The 22,241-nt window shown below is 38.5% G+C and overlaps 1 protein-coding gene across 5 annotated transcripts in view; it reads left to right on the plus strand.

Moving 5' to 3' along the window:
• CSNK1G1 (casein kinase 1 gamma 1) overlaps positions 1–22,241 on the plus strand; it is a 160,209-nt gene that overhangs the window by 107,454 nt on the left and 30,514 nt on the right. For 4 of the 5 annotated variants that reach the window (XM_006770784.1, XM_006770781.2, XM_006770782.2 and 1 more), the window contains exons 5-10: positions 8,182–8,333; positions 9,667–9,901; positions 15,550–15,635; positions 18,419–18,503; positions 18,778–18,926; positions 19,783–19,887. In XM_006770784.1, the coding sequence (XP_006770847.1) occupies positions 8,182–8,333; positions 9,667–9,901; positions 15,550–15,635; positions 18,419–18,503; positions 18,778–18,926; positions 19,783–19,887 (812 nt within the window). The remainder of the gene's footprint in view (positions 1–8,181; positions 8,334–9,666; positions 9,902–15,549; positions 15,636–18,418; positions 18,504–18,777; positions 18,927–19,782; positions 19,888–22,241) is intronic. The other variant, XM_015568521.1, reaches the window with a different exon arrangement.

The following is a 22,241-nucleotide window of genomic DNA, read 5'->3' on the forward strand; positions in this document are numbered from 1 at the left end:
TGTGGAGGTGCCCAGATGATGCCCAGCAGTGAAGCAATGCAAGCTGCTGTGGGGCCTTGGGCCTTCTTTTGGATGTTCTGGGTCTCTCTGACCCATCTGCAGTTTGTTAGGTAATTTTAGATTGCAAAGGGCCACATTATTCATATGCAAAAGTCTCTGTGCACAGCTTGGGTAGGGCGGGGTCTCAGGGAATCAACAGGGTGGAACAAACAGCTATGGCTGCTCCTCAGCCCTGCCCTAAGAGTCACTGGGTGTCTCAGTCTCCTAGTAATCGCTGCAAGCACCTCTGAGAGGAAGCCGCCCTCGAGTTCTGCCCGCTGCCAGACAGTCCAGTTTCTCCCTGTATGAGTCTGGGTCCCCAGAGACTCACCTGGAACTAGAGTTCAGAGCAGTCAGGGGCTTGTGACTCCCTCCCGATTGAAAAAGACAGCCGCGTCCTCAGTTGCCAGCCCTTGCCGCATGCGCCTCCGTACCTCTGCACTTCCGCACCTCCTCTGAGTCTCAGTGTGCTTTTCTCTTTCCTTCTAAGTAGAATTTCCACTGAGCCAGCCTTCCTGTGGTTCTGGATGATGTCCATTTTGTCTTTTAGTTGTATTTTTGAATTTGTTGTGGGAGGCAGCAATTTCCGGTGTTTACCTATGCCGCCATCTTTGTTTCTCCCAAAAGATAGTATTCTTGGATCTGATACAAAAATCATGGGAACCAAGAGGTGAACAGGACAGATTAAACTGCCTGTGTAACAGGAGCAGATTTATAATCCTAGAAGAGTGACAAGAGAATTTCTAGAAAAAGTAAAAATATTAACCAAAAGGCTTGTGGTTTGGAAGAGATGGGGTAGAGAGCATGGAGAATAACTTTGGAAATCACATGAATGAAAGGGAATAACAGAGGCAGAGAATGTGGGCGGCTTAGTGTAAAGAAGAGAGCAGTTAACCTGCAGTTGAGAGATTGATTATGTTTACTTAGGCAACCCTATTACCTAGGAAAGATCATGTAACATCTCACAGTATCTATCTCCTATGGACAAGGTAGTTTTTTGAGAGAGGGGAACACATTTATATTTGTTTGTGTGTAGGTTTTGCTGCTGTTAATTAAAATGAATAATTCTGCATAGTTCACCTATATATGGCAGAATGGCAAGATGAAACCAGTTATCACATACAACCATCATGAAAGAAAACACACAGAAGAAAGTCGATGTAGAACTATAACTCTGAAAAAATCATTCTCATGGAATTCAAACAAGAGCTACTCAGAAATATCAATTGTGGTAGCGTTCCGTGCACATTTTAAATCTGATTCGTTTTTCTCTGTATATATGTGTATTTTAGCATTTTGAGGCAAGTATTGTGCAGTCCAAATAGAAAACTCAGGTGGCATTTCATTGAGTTGTATTTACTTGCTTAGTACTTCTACCCTTATCTACCATATGCTTGGACTAGTGCTAGGCATTGACATACAGATGTAATTGTCACTACCTTCAGACAGCCTTTGAGTTGTAGGGAATACAGCCACATGGACAAAGAAAGTGTAATGGGAATGAAGTAGGACTATGAGGAAGGGAGTCACTGTACTTTGAGTAATTTTTTCCCCTTCTCATTGCTTCTAAATGCTTGTTAGAACTTTCTTGGCTTTTTAGTTATTCTTAAGATGTGTGTTAAGTTCAGCATCTCTTAGTGTTTAAAATTCTGTCTTCATAACTTAAATCACAGGAACTGCAGTGCTAAAGAAGGTGGAAAATTTTCAGAGACTGGGTTATTATCCTTTAAATTTACCAGTTCTGAGCTGACTTAGTCTTTTTTTGGAAAGAGAAAGAATTCCACACACCCCAGTACACAACATACCTGTCAAACAGTTTTTATCTTAGATGCAGTCTACTACAGAAAAAACCCATCTTCTAGCTTGGGCTTTCTTTCCTGACTCATTTGGATAAATAAAACTTTGAACGTGCTTTGAGGTTCAAGGCCTTGGTGTGTGTGTGTGTGTGTGTGTGTGTGTGTGTGTGTGTGTGTGTGTGTGTTTAATAGGTAAATGGTAAAAGCTCAATTTCTGTGGCTAACTGCTCTTGCCTTTCCTTGCCTTCCCTACCCCAACTCCCAGTGCAAATTTGAGCTCATATTAGCAGCATATGTCTAGTGATATTCAAGTTCCCAAGAGGCCTGTGAACAAAATGATTGTAGAACATCTTTCATTATAGGACACACAAAGTAATCCTGATTTTTTAATTCTGGTTCTAGCTTTTCTTCTTATTAAACCAGCATTTTGAACTGATTCATATCGTAGAGGCATTTTTCAGAGTCAGAAAAATCAGAGGGATTCTGTCCTTAAAAGAGAAGCATGTGTATTGTCTCATATCTTTGTAATAATGCATTGTTTTTATGGAGTTATTTCCTGAGTTTTAAAGGCTTTGCTTTCATTTTTCCCTTTTCAGTTTTTCCTATGGGATATCATTCTGTTTATCTGCCTATTCTTTCTATTTTCTTGTTAAGTAGATTTGTTTAATATTATTGATGATAATTCCCCATGTATTAGTAATTCCCTGATTCTCTCAAACACTAAAGAACATTCAATAGTTGCGCAGGAAGCCACTGCCATTGATGGGACCAAGGATAGTTTAATTTTGGAGAAAAACTATTCTATTGTCTTTAAAAATTAAAAAAACAACTATAAACAAAAGAAAGGAATTGCCAAGGTCATTATGCCCTTAAAGGTTTTCTCCAGCCCTGACTTTCGAAGACAGTTATCACCAAGATATGCTTATTTTTTTCATAGAATTTTAATGTAGAAGTTATTTTTTTTACATCCAGATATTAATATAGGTATGGGACTTTGAAATTGCTTCACAGCTAGGTAATTTAGTTTTTCAAAAAGATGAAAGGCTAATTATTAGGCAGTAATGTGATCAAATTACCAAAAGCTTTAAGGTAGTTCTATTTCAGTTCTCAGCCTGATGTGCATTTAAAAATATCTCTACTTAGAGTAGTTACTGTTCATAATGCATTATGGAATCTTTTTAGGTAACAGATTGGGTGATAAAGAAGCCATTATCCTTGATTTGGTCTGTTTCACCCCAATTTATGGCTGAAAATTAGCTGTAGTATTGTACACCTTCCTATTTTATTCAACTTAATATGTGTGGGAGTCATATGTCCAGCAGGATTTATGTTATTGATGCAGGGAAAGGGTGTTTTATAGTACCCTGTGAAAATATACAAGATAACGTGGGATATATCCTTGAATTTTGGGTTTATAAGAGATTTAATCTGTGCCTACAGAAAGTACAATTAAATCTATTGTAAATCCTTCAAAATGGGAAAATTCAGAATTTACTTCTTTCATTTAGAAGGGAGAACTTATTAGTGGTTTATTTCCAGAACAGATGAGAGATTATAAAACTAATTTGGTTTCTTCAAATGAATTGAAGAATTCAGTGCATACCCACCTGTCTACCTCTGTTCACTTCATTTTTATTTCTTCATAATTATTTGCAGGAAGCACCTTGTTTACCCCATGTGTAGTTGTATAGTTTGTGTTGCATTTAAGCCTTTGCCTTCACACCCAGTCTTATTAAAGGATTTCATAGCATAATGCTAATTAATTAAAAATTTCTTAAGCAATGAATTAGAGGTGACTGCAAAAGAAGAATAAAATGTAAAATACAAGATTTCTCATTTAAATGCAACCCCGGTGATAATAATTACTGTGCCGTAATCTCTGGCCCAAGAGACAGACTTTCTTTTATTTTTTGTGGTTTTTTTGTTTGTTTCTTAAAATATGTTTTTATTGATTTTATAGGGGATGGGAGAGGGAGAAAGAGAAACATCAATGATGGGAGAGAATCATTGGTCGGCTGCCTCCTGCATGCCTCCTACTGGGGATCAAGCCCCAACCAGGTATGTGCCCTGACTGGGAATTGAACCAGGATCTCCTGGTCAATGTTCAACCACTGAGCCACACCAGCTGGGGGCAGACAAATTCTCTTAGTGGGCCTATATTGTGTTTCACCACCAGCACTGGCCACTTTATGGGGAGTCATGCAAGAAACTAGGTGTAGAATGGAACTTGCGTGGGTGTTCTTCTGTACAAGTAGTTCTAATAAATTACAGCTACCGCTCCCAAAAAGTCTTCTATACTCAGCAGCACATTTTCTGTAATCTAAGAAACTCCAAATAAATCTTTTAAATGGCTTCAAAATGATTCCCTTCAAAAGGTACTGAGTCTAATTGTTCTGATGTGAAAGAACTTCTGAAAGAGAAGTTCAATTAGTGTTTTCTGAGTCCTCATAATATATTAGTCATAAAACAAAACAATGCCCTTTATTTTTACCCTGTATATACAGTGTTTTCCAGCTGAGCTTACACTTCAGAATCACCTTTGGTGCTATGCTTACATCCACTACTAGAATTCTATTTTAGTAGGTTTGAAATGAAGTAAAAGCATCTGTTTTTTAAAGTTTTAGAGACGTTTCTAATAGCCACACTTCCAGTTGAGTAACACTACCAGCTTATATTTGAATTTATACCACACCTATTCTATATAACATGTAAGCAACTCTCATTCATACTGGTTCTATGGCTTTACAAAGAGGAACTTAGAAAGTAGCTATAGTCAGAATTTTGGACGTAAAAGGGAACCATTCTAAACCTTTCCTCTTTACAGAGTTGGTAGCAGAACCAAATACTAGGTCCAAGACTGACTTGAACTCTTTCTGCACTAGCTTCTTGAGCCTAGTTCTTCTTTGAGAAAGCTTCAAAGCCACTCAGTAATCTAGAAATTGTCTTGAGCATCCCAAAGCCTGCCAGGGTATTGTGAAGTCTCAGAGTATTTAATAAAAGGAACAGTAATGCAGCCAGCAGGAAGTTCTCACAGTTTTGAAGTTACTAGGCAGGAGTAATGGGTAATATAACGTATAGTTAGAAATTATAGTCATCACTCAGAATGCTTTTGTGACTTCTTTGTAAACATGTAACTTTCTGACAAGAGATGCCTAGATTTCGTACTAACGATTATCAGGAACAAGGTGATCATTTGTCCTGTTTAAACTAATCCTTAAGCAGGAAGTCTAAGAAATTATGTCAGTATTATATTTTTAAGCAGGCCTGACTTTTAGCTTACTTCAGAAGGAGGATATTGTGCCCAGATACACAGTTTAACCAACTAAAGGAATAATATACTTATTAATTATGAGTAAATTTGGCTATAAAAAAACCCAATCAGTAATAGGCCAGTCAAGGTATAGAGATTGATTTTTCTTTTGGATTAAAAAAGTCCAGAGAGCCCTGCTGGTTTTGCTCAGTGGTTAGAATGTCGGTCCTCGGACCAATGGGTTGCAGGTTCAATTCCTGGTCAATCCCTGGCCCCGGTCAGGGTGAGTATTGGAGGCAACAAGTTGATGTGTCTCGCTCACATCAGTGTTCCTCCTCCTTTCCTGCTCTCCCTCTCCTTTTCCCCCCTCTCTCCCTCTCTCCTTCTTTTCCACTCTCCAAAGATCAATGGAAAAAAATACCCTCGGGTGAGGATTTTTAAAAAAATTCCAGAGGGAAGGGAAGTCCACCATTGGTATGGTTACTTCATAGCCATCAGGAGCTCAGGTTCTTTTATTTATTTTTTATTTTATTTTAGAGATAGGAAAGGGGAGAGAGAGACAGACACAATGATGTGAGAGAGAAACATTGACCAGTTGCCTCCCGTATATGCCCAGACCGGGGATAGAACCCACAACCTTTTGGTGTATGGAATGACACTCCAACCAACTGAGCCACCCAGCCAGGGCTGTTTCATCCACTCTTGGCACTAACTTATATCCTTAAAGTGTCTGATAGTTCTAGATGGCTTCTGGAGCTTCAGCCATCATCGAAGGGGCATGGCTCCAACTTGAGTCATCTTCCTTGAAAGAGCTTTTCTAGAACCACCTCATTCAACAATTTCTGCTTCCATCTCACCTGTCATTCCTATTATCAAGGGAGGCTGGAAAGATATGTATAACTGGGAAGGTTGTTATTCACTATAATTAGGAATTCTGTTATTAAGAAAGAAGAGAGTAGATGTTGGGCAGGTGACTAACAGATCTGCTACAGCATGTTTTTCAAGAATATAATACTTAAATATTAGGAAAACCAAATTTTAGTGACATCAAAAACTATTATTCAGAATATAAATTTAAAAGATCTCTGGCTGGTGTGGCTGCCCTGGCTGGTGTGGCTCATTTGGTTGAGCATCATCCATGCACCGAAAGGTTGCTGGTTTGATTCCCAGTCAGGCACATACCCAGGTTGTAGGCTTGATCCCTGGTCAAGGTGCATAGGGGAGGCAGCGATTTGATGTTTCTCTCTCCCTCTCTCTTCCTTTTACTCTAAAACCAATAAAAATATATTTTAAAATAACCCCAAACTACCCTCTACCATGTATTTGGTTAATAAAAGCAATACGTCCCCGTGATAGAGTTCTGTTTTGGCTTTCTCGGCAGGACTCGTTGGGAACAGCTGTTAGGTTTTGTATATTTTAAATAAACGAAAGAATGAGTTCTTCAAAACAACAGGGGAAAAAGACTTTCAAATTAAATTCTGTTTCCTTTTGGAGATAGGAAGAATCAAAACAAGCACAAAGACAATTCAGTGGACATTTATGGAACTAGCAGGAGCAGAATATACTATATTAGATGATTTGAGGTAGGAATGAATTTATGAAAACACTCATTGTTTAGTATTTAGATGGAACAAGGTAGACTGATGCAGTACATTAAATAGTTTAACATATATATTATAGCTAACTCCAGATATATAAGACCTATCCTGGAGAGAATGATGGACACAGTAGGTTAAAACTTTAAGTAGTAAATATTGTATTAGTTCATTTGGGCTGTTATGTCAAAATACCACACATACTGGATGGCTTATAAACACAGAAATTTATTTCTCACAGTTCCAGAACTTGGAAGTCCAAGATCAGGGTGCCAACATGGTTAGTTAGGTTCTGGTGAAGGCCTCTTCTGTGTTGCAGACTGAATGGGTAAAGGATCTCTAAGGGGGTCTCTTTCATAAAGGTATTTGTAGGCAAAAACAAGCAGTAATCTGCATCATATGCAACTGTAGGCTATGGTATACATAAATGTGTAAGATGGAAATGTTTGTGCTCTGTGAGACCAGATTTTTAAAATGATCTGGGCCTCATTCATAATCACTGTTCACATGGTGCTATCTAACACATATTCACTGTATACCTCACATTTACAATACACTTTCTTATCAAGTTGCCACTTAGGTAAGAAAGTCTAGATTTTGGCTTCGTATGGCTATGAATTTTAAATCTGGGGAAAACCTGGCCTTGTATTTTCCCCCCTTTTCCTTTTATAATTACTTATCAGTAACCAAAGCTTGTCTGTTGACTTTGCTCCAACTAATAGAAAACAGGAAACTACAGAGCCTCCCTGTGAGAAGAGGGCCAGGCTGTACCCTCTGTGACCTCACCACTTCAGTTTGATTTGATTTGTCCTTGAGGAAACAATTGTAAACAGCTTCACATGTGGCTTTGGCAGTAGGCATAGGAAATGCAAATTAAACCAACTAATGCAGCAGGGTCTGTTAGTCTGGCTTTTGAGCAAGCCATTTTTGAACCTATTATGATAGTACACTTTTGGGCACCCTTGGGGAAGAATAGTTTACACTGTGATCAAGTAATGGATCAGGAACTCTTCTCGGTCTTATATAGCAGTAGATAGGCCATTTGCACTCTGGTATTAAATAACTGCTTATTTGAACTTAATTGTGCAATGACTTAGCTGTTCCCACCCTTTATTACAGTGATTCTCAACCTTCTGGCCCTTTAAATACAGCTCCTCTTGCTGTGACCCAACCATAAAATTATTTTCATAGCTACTTCATAACTGTAATGTTGCTACTGTTATGAATCGTAATGTAAATATCTGATATGCAGGATGGTCTTAGGCAACCCCTGTGAAAGGATCGTTCGACCGCCAAAGGGGTTGTGACCCACAGGTTGAGAACCACTGCTTTATTAGTTCCCTTTGTCGCCTGTTGTGCTCAGTTTAGTTCTCCAGTAGGGATTATGAAAGAAAATGGAAACCTCACAAGTTGTACTTTCTTTATAACTCAGTGCTGATACAGCTGTCATATTTTGGTTTTTGTATTCTCCATTCTGCACCCACTTCCCCTCTGCTTTCAGGTGAAGGTCTCCCACAGGTATATTACTTTGGACCGTGTGGGAAATACAATGCCATGGTGCTGGAGCTCCTCGGCCCTAGCTTGGAGGACTTGTTTGACCTCTGTGACCGAACTTTTACTTTGAAGACTGTGTTAATGATAGCCATTCAGTTGGTAAGTTGACATTGCTATTCTGCAAACGGTTAGTCAGCCCCACCCCCCAACACATCCTTTTGTCCCTTTTGGTGATTGACCAGATGTAGTGGCATCTAGTGAATGTGCACTCACAGGCTTGATAGTGCATTCCGGGGCAAAAAGGACTAACCCAGAAAAGTCAGGCTGCATCTGCTCTTTGATCTGTTTTAAGAATTTGCACTTTGGAACTGAGCCCTGCCCTTATCTGAAGTGGAAGCATATAATTTAGGTTAGAAAGAAAGAGGGTGATTAGGTGAAGTTGTACAAATGCAAATAATTTCTCAGATGTTTTATTTATAGGTTTAAACACGACTGTAAGGTTTTGTCATGTCCTCCCCTCTCCCCTTACTGTTGCATCCAAGAAGAGCTTGGAGATGTAATCCACTGCCCTATTAAGATTCCAAAATTGTGTGACCAAGAACCTGCCTTAGTTCTCTGGCCTTCACTTCTCACAGAATGACATAGCTAAGGAGGCAGCTCTCTCAGCTCCTACCAAATTACACACCATTACCAGTTTGAGCAGTTAAGATAGTTCCTTTGAGAAGTCTGTCAGCCCCTCAGAGGAGGATGCAAATGCATCTTTATTGGACTAAGGTGGTAATGGTCTCCTCCACTTTACAGCAAAAACTTGGAAATGTTGGAAAATTGACTTTATATTTTGAACCCAAAATTCAAATGTCCATGCTTCCCTTTCTGTATTAAGTAAGTAGAAAAGCTTTGTAGCTAGAAATGAACTTAATGAAATTTGAAATACTTTTATGATTATTATTTTAGGATAATTTTACTTTCATATATAAATCATACCTTTACCTTTGCTACTAATTAGCTCTGTGATATCAGCCCAGCATTAACTTCTCTGGGCCTCACTTGCCTTAGTTCCACAACTGAGAGAGCTGAACTGGGGAATCCTGTTCAGCTGAGAGGAAGGTGTGGGCAGGATGTGAATGTGGCAGTGGCACTGTCTTCAAAGGCTGCCAACGTAGTTTGATGCACTGTCTCTGCAGAGATACTTCTTGCTTCTCAAATGCTTACTTTCTGAAATAGCATAAAAACACTTAATTCCATTTACCATTTGCAAATTGTAACATTATAAGGCTTACCCCACTCTTTTATCTGGATATTTGTTATGTGAATATTAGTATCAGAAAATATTTTCTGGCGGATAAGAGTGAAGTGACTCTGGGTGGTGAAGAAGAAATTAGTTTTATTTTCATTTCAGTAAGTAAAATCTTGGCTGATAAAGCAAATGTTTTCATGTATTTTTTCAGTAGTCTTGTTTAGAGTATTTACATCATTGTTTTTTCTCTTTCAGCTTTCTCGAATGGAATATGTGCACTCAAAGAATCTCATTTATCGAGATGTCAAGCCAGAGAACTTCCTGATTGGCCGGCAAGGCAATAAGAAAGAGCATGTTATACACATTATAGACTTTGGACTGGCTAAGGAATACATAGACGCTGAAACCAAAAAACATATACCTTATAGGGAACACAAAAGTTTAACTGGAACTGCAAGATATATGTCTATCAACACGCATCTTGGCAAAGGTGTGTTTATTTCCTGCTCCGTGAACAGGGCAGCTTTTTAAAACAACTTTTTATTCTAATAATACTTTGTCCCCATTGTGCATTACAACTTGTGATTCTTATTGCTTCGCATGGTAAGTGGATTTTTATACTTGAGAACTTACGATGGTAAGTTAATGAATTTCCTGAGTATCCTGTTGGACAGCTTAAGGATTTTAATTCTTTATACAGTTGGCCCTTGAAAAACATGGGTTTGACTTCACAGATCCACTTATATGGTTTTTTTTCTATGAACACTGTAAATGTATTTTCTTTCTAATTTTCTTAATTTCTTTGCTATAGCTTACTTCATTGTAAGGATATAACATATAATACAAATAACATACATATGTGTTAATTAACTATGTTACTGGTAAAACTTCTAGTCAACAGTAAGTTATTAGTAGTTAGGTTTTTGGGGAGTCAAAAGTTATATATAGATTTTTTTTAATATATTTTATTGATTTTTTACAGAGAGGAAGTGAGAGATATAGAAAGTTTGAAACATCGATGAGAGAGAAACATCGATCAGCTGCCTCCTGCACATCTCCTACTGGGGATGTGCCCGCAACCCAGGTACATGCCCTTGACCGAAATCGAACCTGGGACCCTTCAGTCCGCAAGCCGACGCTCTATCCACTGAGCCAAACCGGATTCCGCTAAAAAATTCTTTATTAGTTAAGGTATTACAAATGTGTCCTCATCCCCCCCCATTTAACCCCCATCCTCCCCCCGCATATATAGATTTTTGACTGCAAGCAACCGGCATCCTTAACCCCGTGTCCAGGGTCAACCTTGCTATGTTTCCAAATGTTTAATTTTTCAGCAGTGTGGGTAATAGACTTACTGTATTAAGGTGGTAGTATTGGAATAAGTTTAGTGATGAGTTTGGTAGGGATGACCTTGTATATGACATCTGCTTTGGGGAAGAGTGCTTCACTAAAACATGAATTAGTCTTGTGTTCACTGTGCATAATTCCATGAATACTTCTTTAAGGAAGAGGTTATGTCTTATTCAGTGAAAATATATTTGCTTTTCCATGAATCTTACACTTTATACATGATAGTTTGCACAAATATTTCATAATGCTCTAATCAAGGCAAAAGGCCTTATTTGTGAGAAGAAATGGTCCAGAGGAGAATTTTTGTGAGAGAAGCTGAAAGAACAGTGGAAGCCACCGAAACCGGTTTGGCTCAGTGGATAGAGCGTCGGCCTGCGGACTGAAAGGTCCCAGGTTCGATTCCGGTCAAGGTCATGTACCTGGGTTGCAGGCACATCCCTGGTGGGGGATGTGCAGGAGGCGGCTGATCGATGTTTCTCTCTCATCGATGTTTCTGACTCTCTATCTCTATCCCTTCTTCTCTGTAAAAAATCAATAAAATATATTAAAAAAAAAAAAGAACAGTGGAAGCCAACTCAGCAGGGTCCTGGGCCTCGCCAGCTTCTCCAGAAAAGCTTTCCTTTTTATATGTTTTATATATTGTTCTTTCATGGAAGATTCTGTTTGGAGACAAGTTCCACAGTGATTGAAAAAAAAAATGTTTGGAAATCACCACACTAGAGAGTAAACATATAAATGGAATGTTATCAAGTTTCATAACCATAGACATAGCTAATTATATCAGGTGTTTAAATATTAATGAACTGTGGTACACTAATAAGTATTTTTTTCACTAATATGTATTTTAAAGACTAAGATAAATAGCTACAAAGTTGCCTTATAAACTGTACAGGTATTCAGATAGTGAATTAGTATTAGCAAAGATTAAAATGACATTACAAAGTAGTGTGATACAACTTTAGTTGAAATCATGAATGCTGTCAGAATTTTTTCAGTAACCACATGGAAATCCTCATTTAACTAAATGTAATACTTTAAAATTAGACTAGAATCTCTGCTACTTATTATCAGTGTCACTTTGGATAATTTTCTTAATCTCCCTGAAACTTATCTGTAAAATAAGACTAATATTTCACAAGGATGCTTTGAAGATTGAATGGGTAATATATGTAACACAGGTCTCTTGCATAGTGCTCAATATTTCCTTCTTCCTTTTTACAAGGAGACAGACTGTGTTGTAAATAGTAAAGTCATAATTGCTTGGTTTTACTGAGACTGGAAATTATTGTTCCAGTGTGTGCTTCCTGGGCTCAGCAATTTGTGTTCTGCCTTTATTATTCTTGTCAGGAAAGGCAAGTACAGACAAGGGGAGGAGTGGGTATGTGTTATATTTGTATAAGGTTAAGAAAAATGGATACAAATCTTGGCTTTTTCATTTAAAACTATGATTTTGGTCCAGTAACCTTCCTCCCTCAGCTTCAGTTATCTTAATCTATGAAATGGGTATGATAAACTTTATATTATAGGTTTGTGTGAGAAAATGCATACAAAGTGTTTAACATAGTGTCTGATAGTAGTAAAGACTCTGTAATGGTAATTACCACTTCTTTATTCAACAAAATGTTTTAAGCACCCACTTTTGTCAGACTAGCTTTCTTCATTCTTGGTGTAGCCATTTCTATTGGAACTTAGAGTTTATCTCCAAACTTTGACTTCCTAGTTCCACAGTTTTTCATAGGTCCAATTCAACCTGTCACCATATTTTATCCTTACAGTACCACAGAGAATACATATAGAAGGTTATCAAATGCCCTTTAAACTCTGACCAGGGTCTCCAGGAACTCTGTCCTATTAGTATTAGCAAAGAGTAAAAATGACATTATAATGTAGTGTGATATAACTTAAGTTGAAATCATGAATGATAAAGCCCTAAACTTGATTCTGATAAATAAACACATAAATTTTTAAATGTGTAGCATCCTTTATGTTGTAATGAAGAAAAAGGGAAGTGTATTTCCAAATGACTTGGAGAGAATTGCCAATAATTTTGTGAGGAAAGATGCTTCCTAAACCAGATCTTGCCACATGAGATTAGCCACGTTCCCCACTGATTAAGCCCTGGTTAAGGCAGCCTTTAAGTAGTCTTTAATCATTGAAGTTAGGGTGAGAACATTGGGTAATCCAGCCCCTTTCCTACAACAAAATGTATTTGACCTAAAATCAGGGATGTGATGCATGTAAACTAGACTCATCTTTCTGATTGGTTGAAAGCAAGCCTTTATTGTGTGGAAACATTTTATGTCCTACTGGTCTCACTGGCATTGAAATCTTTCTTCTTTAAAATGAAAATATCTTGCATGAATAAATAAGGGCGTGTGAGAATACTGACTTGAATATAGAATGTTCAAAGAAATAGGGAAATAAAGCATGGCTCTGGTTTTCACTTTTTTCTTGAAAGGTCCTAATGGCTTAAATTATCATAGGTTATTTTAGAGCTGGAAAATGACTTTTCAGATTACCTCCGTGGTCAACAAACTGCGGCTCGCGAGCCACATGCGGCTCTTTGGCCCCTGAGTGTGGCTCTTCCACAAAATACCGAGTGCGGGCGTGCACGTACAGTGCGATTGAAATTTCGTGGCCCATGCGCAGAAGTTGGTCTTTTGTGGAAGAGCCACCCTCAGGGGGCCAAAGAGCCGCATGTGGATCGCGAGCCACAGTTTGCCAACCACTGAATTAGCACTTTATCAGCAGAGGAGATTAGAGCCCACACTTCTTGGTGCTCAGTTCATTCAGCCCTATTTGTTAGTACGTGCTTGTCCGCACGTGGTATTTTGTGGAAGAGCCACACTCAAGGGGCCAAAGAGCCGCATGTGGCTCGCGAGCCCACAGTTTGCCGACCACTGACTACGGCAACCACTTTATTTTCAAATGAGGAAATTTAGGCCCAAAGTAGATGACTTGATCATGCTGAATTTCACATGGATTAAATAAATGGAAAGGATGGGTCAAGAGCTAGATGACTTGACTCAGAACTATTGTTTTTCCTATTATCCCATATTCCACAGCTATTTTTCATGGTTCTCAGTTTTTGAAAATTACTTATTCCAATGGGCTTAATGTTTATTTATTTATTTTTATCTCATTTTTATAATGAATGGTCTTTGCTGTGAAAAGAAAGTCTTTTTCTGTAGGGCTGATCAGTATTGAAAATGTGGAGAGTTTCGCCCTCTTGTGGTCAACTAACTAAAGTGCAGCCATTTATCCAGTGAATCTTTTATTACCAAGGGGCCTCTTGTTACAGGAAGTGAATGTAAAAATGGAGAGCTGATGAGTAGGTGTGATGTAGTGTGAGAAACTGCAGGGTGTGATTTCTCTATCTGCCCTGATTCCTGGGAGGCCTCGATTGAACCTGCCTCTTCTTTTTTTAATTTGTTTTATCTTTAAGTTCTGTTAACAAACTCTGCTTTTGTGTAATGGCTTTTTGTTTTCAATTGTGAATAAAGTTTATTGCAAACTTCAGGCAAGCCGAGTAGACAAAAGCTCCTGGTTTATTTTATTCTTTTTAAGATCATTTCAATTGATGTACTCAATTTTATGTTATTTTTATATCTTATCAGGGTGCCTTTAGTGTCCACCTTTCCAAAAACCTCCTTCCCATTAGTGACCCCCTTTCCTAAAGCCTCCTTCAAACAGTAAAAATTAGAAAGTTTCCTTTTCTTTGTTTTTCTGTTTTAAGGAATACTATTCACTCTTTTTCATGCAAATTTCCCATGATTGGTGGCAGCATTTAAACAGGTTGTGCTGTGGTGTTTTGAGTTAGTTGAATAGCTTTCCCAGCCTCCCTGACTCCTGGGTTTTACTTTCTGCACAGTGAAAGCACAGTCAAATTTAAAGTAGCCCTTTAGTCTTGCTTCTGTAATTTTTTTTTATAAAGCCCTAAACTTGATTCTGAAAAATAAACACATAAAATGTCTGAGTTGAACCATAATTGGCAAATTAGAAATGGAGGTGTATACTACTTAAATTCAGTCTGACATCCAAAGGTGGTATAGGATGTTTTCTGAGATGAAGTTATAATTTTTTATTAACTATTCTGCAGTTCTTTACCATTTTAATCATTACAGTTAAAAGAAAGAAAAAACCAGCAATTTGTCTTATATATATGCTCCCAGAATGCAGGGATCCTATAAGGTGCCATACAGGGCACCTTAGTAATCAGTTTTAAATTTCTCTTAAGATAGTTATAGAACATAGTACAAATAGAATGGAGCTGAGAGATTATACATTGATGTTCTATTGTATGAAGTTAAAATTTGATATTAATTTTTATGACAGAAATCACTAGCCATGTATGCTAGGCATTCTGCAGCTTGTGTCTTCACAGGCCTACCCAAAATGAATGGTTTCAACAGCTTCAGCTGCTAGTCTGCTGCTCACCTTCTCTCATGGTAACCAAGGATAATTATAGCCCATACACTGAAAATAACGTTTCATTTAAGATATCTTACTTTCAGGAAGCTGACAGCATTGAATGAGGGGTGGTTACTCACTGTTTAGTAATTTGGACTTGATTTTAGTTTAGGATTTGCTCTTTTCTCTTAATACTTTTAGGTAGAGGAGCACACATTGTTTTTCTGTCTTGATCTAAAATACTATCCCTGATTTAGATAAAGAATTAATAAGCGAGACTTTCCAGAGCAGAAGAGTTACTGAACGGACTGCTTGGTTTTGAGGGCCTTTCTGCTTTATTAACTATAAATGTAATGTGTGATCTGTCTTTCCTTTTAGAGCAAAGCCGGAGGGACGATTTGGAAGCTCTGGGCCATATGTTCATGTATTTCCTTCGAGGCAGCCTGCCCTGGCAAGGACTCAAGGTATCCTTGAAAGTGTTCAGTGGAGGACTTTGTTTCAGTACTCAGTTGGTAATGAAAGGGTTACTGATTTGATGTCTGCAGGAAGCACAAAGGGGATGATTGGCTAGAGAGATGAGAAGCAAGGACAGGTTACATCAGTCTGTGTTGTAAATGCTCACCTGGGCTTTGGAAGCTCTGTTTTGCTCCCATTTGTCTTCTTCCCCATCTGAATCCTTCTTCCTTGTTTTTGGATTTTCCATAATCTCTTCCCTTGTTCCCTCCCAGCCTTGGCAGTGCTGCTTTCCTCTCTGTCAGTATGCCTCCTCCACTACCATTATGTAGCAAGATGAGTGTTCCCAATGTGTTGGGGAATTTCTGGAACAAATTGGTGACAGCAGCTGCTACACATTTTACCAGCAAGGCCAGCAGGGCTGGGTGTGCCCCTAAGGGGAGCTGGAAGTATTTGTTCATCCTGTATAAGTTGAGTGCTCACCTAAACGAAAACAAAAATCCAGGTTTAATGTTGCTGTTCAAGTGTTTTATTGAATAAATGCCTATGCAGACAATAGTCATTCCTTGTGAACCATGTAGTTTAAATAGCCTTCTTTTGGTAGGTGTCAATACAGTACATTTCTATTAGAGTTAATTATCTATAATAATAAAAACGTAATATGCTAATCAGACCGAATGTCCTTCCGAACGACCTTCCAGATGAAGCAGGGGCTGCGAGGGAAGCCTGGGTCCCGGGTGCCAGAGGGAAGCTGGTGCCAGCAGCTAGGAGAAGGAAGGCCTACTCTTGCATGAATTTCATGCATCGGGCCTCTAGTTGATTATAAATATAACCATTATAATGACTATGCCTTTGGCTGTAGACAAGACAATGTTAAGCTTCTAACCCAGGGGTGGGCAAACTTTTTGACTCGAGGGCCACAATGGGTTCTTAGACTGGACCGGAGGCCGGAACAAAAGCATGGATGGAGTGTTTGTGTGAACTAATATAAATTCAAAGTAAACATCATTACATAAAAGGGGGCGGTCTTTTTTTTTTTTTTTTTTAGTTTTATTCATTTCAAACGGGCCGCGGCCCGAGGGCCGTAGTTTGCCCACGGCTGTACCCATGCTAAATCCCATTAGTTAGTTAAATGTGAGATATATTTTTGAGCTGTAAATTATATCAACATTGGCTCAGTGGATAGAGCATTGGCCTGCAGACTGAAGGGTCCCAAGTTCGATTCCTGTCAAGGGCACATGCCTGGGTTGCAGGCTCGATCACCAGTAGGGGGCATGCAGGAGGCTGCCGATTGATGATTCTCTCTCATCATTGATACTTCTCTCTCTGCCTTTCCCTGCCTCTGAAATCATTAAAAAATATATTTTAAAAAGTTATATCAATGTGTTAGTATGGAAAGAAACATAATCAGTAGCTTTGGCTACTTCACCACCCCAAGGGGGCAGAATGGTTGGTTTTGCTGTGTCCTAGAACATGGTCCTGAAAAGTAAGGTTTCTACTTCCCTCGGGAAGATATTTCTTTTCCCTTAACTTCCTCTAACATCTCCTCCATGGTCTTCTAGTCATATATATCTTCTCATTAATATTGACAGTTGTCAAATAGTTTCACATCCTTTTTGCTCATTATGTAGCCAAACAATGCATTCATATGCTAGTATGTATTTTATTAATTGCTTCTTGAAACTTTCTCACAGCCCGTGATAGTTTAGTGATAGTTATAGATCTAAAATTTTTCCAATTTACTTTAGAACATTACTGCTTAAAGCTGGGTACAGCAGGCTAGGTAGACCCTCAAGAGACTGCCTTGAGACCACATTATCGGTCCAAGCTCCAGGAGCCCTGTGTATAGTCCTGAGCAAACCAGACTTGTCTGCTTTGAGCCACTGACATATATCAAACCTATCTGTTAGCCATGCCTATATCATAGATAACATTTTTTCCCTCTGGAACCTCACCGTAGAAACACATTGTTTTCTATTTCTTGTTTTTTTTTTTTCCAGTAAGTATGATATAGAGCCATTTACCTACCTGTCCCCACTTGGTTTTAGGAGTATTTTTAATCTTATCATAGAGCTAAATCATTTTTTTAAAAATTGATTCCAGCCCTAACTGGTTTGGCTCAGTGGATAGAGCGTCAGCCTGCGGACTCAAGGGTCCCAGGTTCGATTCCGGTCAAGGGCATGTACCTTGTTGCAGGCACAACCCCAGTAGGGAGTGTGCAGGAGGCAGCTGATTGATGTTTCTAACTCTCTATCCCTCTCCCTTCCTCTCTGTAAAAAATATCAATAAAATATATTTAAAAGATAAATAAATTCCAGAGAGAGGAAGAGGGAGAGAGAGAAACATCTACTGGCTGTTTTCTGCACATGGATTGAACCCACAATCTGGTCATGTGCTCTGACCAGGAACCGAATCCATCACCTTTTGGTGTGTGGGATGACATTCCAACCAGCTGAGCCACTCCAGCCATGGTAAGGCTGAATCACTTTTGATCCCCAGTGGCCCTGGAAGATTACTAAGCTTCTGCAATTCTGAAAATATTGCTACATGGTATTTTTATCTTATTCTGGCCACTTGCCTCATTGATGGTGTTTATCTGAGACTACTAAATATATTTTCAAGTAAATGTTCTAGAACACATATTTAAATACATCATCTGTACTACATTTCTTATTAATGTCAGAAAAATAATTAAGAAAAATACCTAATAAATCCTGCCAATTTGAGTGAAACAACCATTCTGTTCCCAAACATACTAGACCTCTTTCCAAATAACTTTCTTTACTCTCTGCAGGCTGATACATTAAAAGAAAGATATCAAAAAATTGGTGACACCAAAAGGAATACTCCCATTGAAGCACTCTGTGAAAACTTTCCAGGTGAGATGCTAAAAGGACACTCCAGCGAATGTGAATAAGGCTTTCAAGTAGGTGAAGATTATGACTTGGGATCTCTAGTTAAAGGTGCTCCCCCGGAAAAAACTTAGTTCCTTTTATTGTTATTTAGCTCAAGATAGGTTATGTCACTTTCATTTGGTCCATAAAGAAAACACCGTGTCAAATAGTCTGTACAATATTCCTTGCTTGGCCCAGAGCTTCTGCCCATGCGAAGCATTCGGTTAATGAGCATGGCCTTTCACCTCTTTCTTAACAGAGGAGATGGCAACCTACCTGCGATATGTCAGGCGATTAGACTTCTTTGAAAAACCTGACTATGAGTATTTACGGACCCTCTTCACAGACCTCTTTGAAAGGAAAGGTTACACCTTTGACTACGCCTACGATTGGGTCGGGAGGCCTATTGTGAGTATCCTCTTTATCTACCTCCTCACCTCAGACCAGCACTACCTCATCCCTTTCCTTGCCAGACTTTCTGCTTAAATCTATAGGGGGAAACATTCCTTTGACTGTAAACTTTACATTTACCAACATTTTCAGGATGATGCCATAGATTGCTCTTACTAGAGTTAGGAAGTAGGAGTTACTCCCTTATATGTTTTTAAGGTTCTGACCAGTATGTCATAAGACACCAGAAGTTAAGCCAATTTTTTAAAAAATATATATTTTTATTGATTTCGGAGAGGAAGGGAGAGAGAATGATGAGAGAGAATCATTGATCAGCTGCCTCCTGCATGCCCCCTACTGGGGTTCAAGCCCACAACCCGGCATGTGCCCTTGACCGGAATCAAGCCCGGGTCCCTTCAGTCTGCAGGCTGATGCTCTATCCACTGAAACAAACTGGCCGCGGCATTAAGCCAGTTTTTAAGAAGAATTTTCATTTGAATGATACGGAAGCTGGTGCTACATAAGATGTTAAGGTGCTTGACTTCTAGGGTTGTAACCTAGCACCATAGGGCACTTTTGAATTTGCTCTTCTGGCCAGGGGTCACAGGGCACAAGAGCATGTTAACAGACATCACCGCAGGATGTTTTTTTATTTTCAAAGGTAAGCTACTACTCTCCAATGAAGTATTGAGGACCAAGCTGCATCCCTTTTGCAGATAAGCAAACAGAGAAGACAAGAAGACCTTGAAATTGCCCTTGGTGGCTGAAAATAATAATTACTACTATTCTAGTAGAATTTGAATGATGCAGACCTTTGCAGAGGCATTAAGTTGGACCTGTTTTCTCCATTTGACTTTGTGTTATATTTTTCCAGCCTACTCCAGTAGGGTCAGTTCATGTAGATTCTGGTGCATCTGCAATAACTCGAGAAAGCCACACACACAGGGATCGGCCATCACAACAGCCTCTACGAAATCAGGTGTGTTGGACCTTCATTGTTTCAGACATTCCCTTTATTTGTGGCTAATGTTAACACCCAAATTCTTCAGCTTCTCTATTTAAGTGTATGTATTGAAATTAACGACAAAGACCTGCCAGTTTTCACTGGTATGGTGTGGCATTCTAGCATCCCTCAGAGTTTGTGTAATGGCACTGAGATGCAGCCAGGTGCCTTACAGTAAGCAGCCATTCTAGAGAATCTGGGCCTGTCGAATCTGTTGGCTGAAAGGACCTACTGGACATACAGGATATACAGGCTAGCCCACTTGGGGTCTCATCGACACTCCAGTGTGTAGCTCTTGCCAATGCTGGTTTTCCTTGCTGATTAGGAAGGATGGGTAATTTGGACTTCCAGCTGCAACCTGGGAATGAACTGGCACCTCCTCCACTCCACTCCTGTCCTTGTAGTCAGGCTAACTCTAGAATTATGAATGAAGACTCAGCTTTGCTTTAGGCCACTCCTCAGAAGGCCATGTCATCTCTTTTTCAATGCTCATGGTTTGGGAAACTAGTGGTCTGGATGAGAGCCTTCTCTTAGCCTTAAAGACAAAGGAGGCAAGCACATACACAAAAACAGATTTGACATTTAAAAAAAGGAGAAACTGATTGGGAAGTGAGTATAATGAATATCTTTATATCATAGTATATTGCTAAAAGAAAAATGAGGACTCCAGTAGGCAAATAAAGAATAATAAGTAAACATATACACGTGTGCATGCACACCCACACACACATAATCATTAGCACCTATCAAATTAGCTTGTTTCCCTTCCTAACCTCACTTTTTTATATTCACAGATGCTTTTACAATAAAATAACAACCACACTTATCATCTCACAAATGCAACTGTGCAAGAACATAGGTTAAAAATAGCATATAGAAATAATATGTATGTACTCGTTACAGTGAAGTACATACAAAATATAGACAGACTCACCAATAAGTACATACTCTTGGCAAATGTGTGGCTTGGTGGTTAAGGAAAGTATAAAGGGAGGAAATTATGTATTAGATCGTAGGTAAGAAAAAAAGATGGGGTTTAGCAAACTATTAATTGGGTACATAGTTACATGCTTTGATCAAGGTAGTTGGCTAAGAATTATATTTGACTGAATTCTGTTAACAACACAGCACTATTGACCTCTGCGGTTAGCCCTCTCTCTCCTGCCCTTTTTCTTAAAAAAACATAGTTAAGTACACAGTTAAACTGACACTCTCATACATTGCTCTTCACTTTGCAAATTGTTATAAATACTCTAGAAAGTAATTTGATAAACTTACTGTCCTCTCTAATAGAATAATCTTTACTTTTGGAATCAATCACAATTAAACAACCCAAAATATAGATTAAGTTTTGTGTATAAAACTGTCGCAATGTCATTTGAAGTAAAATTTTAGAAATGACCCACCTATCCAATTATAAGGGAATAATTATGGATCCATCTCAAATCCTTTATCAAATACCCTGGGTTATAATAAAGTGACTTGTAAATATTATATAGTCACTTAAAAGAATATTTAGGAAAACTTGTAGCAATCTGAAAATGTTTATGGTTTGTATAAGGGGAAATCAGAATACTACATTAGAAGTGCCTCAAAATTTCCCCTCAGGGGAAGGGAAGATGAGAGAATCAGTGGGAAGAGATAATTGCAGAGTATTAACAGAATTAGTTTTGGAAGAGGTAGTGATGATATTTTTCTAAACTATTCTTAATGAAGTTATATTACCATAAAATGAAAATGCATTTATTGAAACATACCTTTAAAAAAGGAAAATACATTTAAATAGAAAAGATATGGAAAAATAAATAAATTTAAGTAGTCAGTGAAGTCTAATCAACATATCTGCCTACTCATGTTTTTTTGAATATTTGAAAACTAAAACATGTGGGTTCCTTTGGTTTCCCTGGTCTTTTCTTCTACAGTGAATTCATAGTCAGTGCTGCTGTTTTGAATGGATTTTAAACATATGGGAACAAGAGATGGTTGAAAACTTAAATTGCCAGAGTAGAAAATGAGGTCATACCTAGTATCTGAGAAAGGACAGTGAATTTCGTTTCTTTGTATTTCAAATCTTTGACTTGATTCTTGGGATCCTCTTATCTGCTGTTGGATCTCTGTAAATTATTCTTTATTTCAGTCAGTGTATGCTTAATTTCTAGTTGGTCCTTTTTCATGTCCTCCATGGTCTCACTATACTTATTGAGGGACTCATTAAATTTACCGGCGGTTTCCATAAAATTCTTGAAAAACCTTATAAACGTGGCCTTGAACTCTATATCCAGTCATTTGCTTTCCTCCATTTCTGCCATTTGTGACCTGTTTCTCTGTAT

The sequence above is a fragment of the Myotis davidii genome, unplaced genomic scaffold (assembly GCF_000327345.1).
Source record: "Myotis davidii unplaced genomic scaffold, ASM32734v1 scaffold461, whole genome shotgun sequence".
Lineage (NCBI taxonomy): Eukaryota > Metazoa > Chordata > Mammalia > Chiroptera > Vespertilionidae > Myotis > Myotis davidii.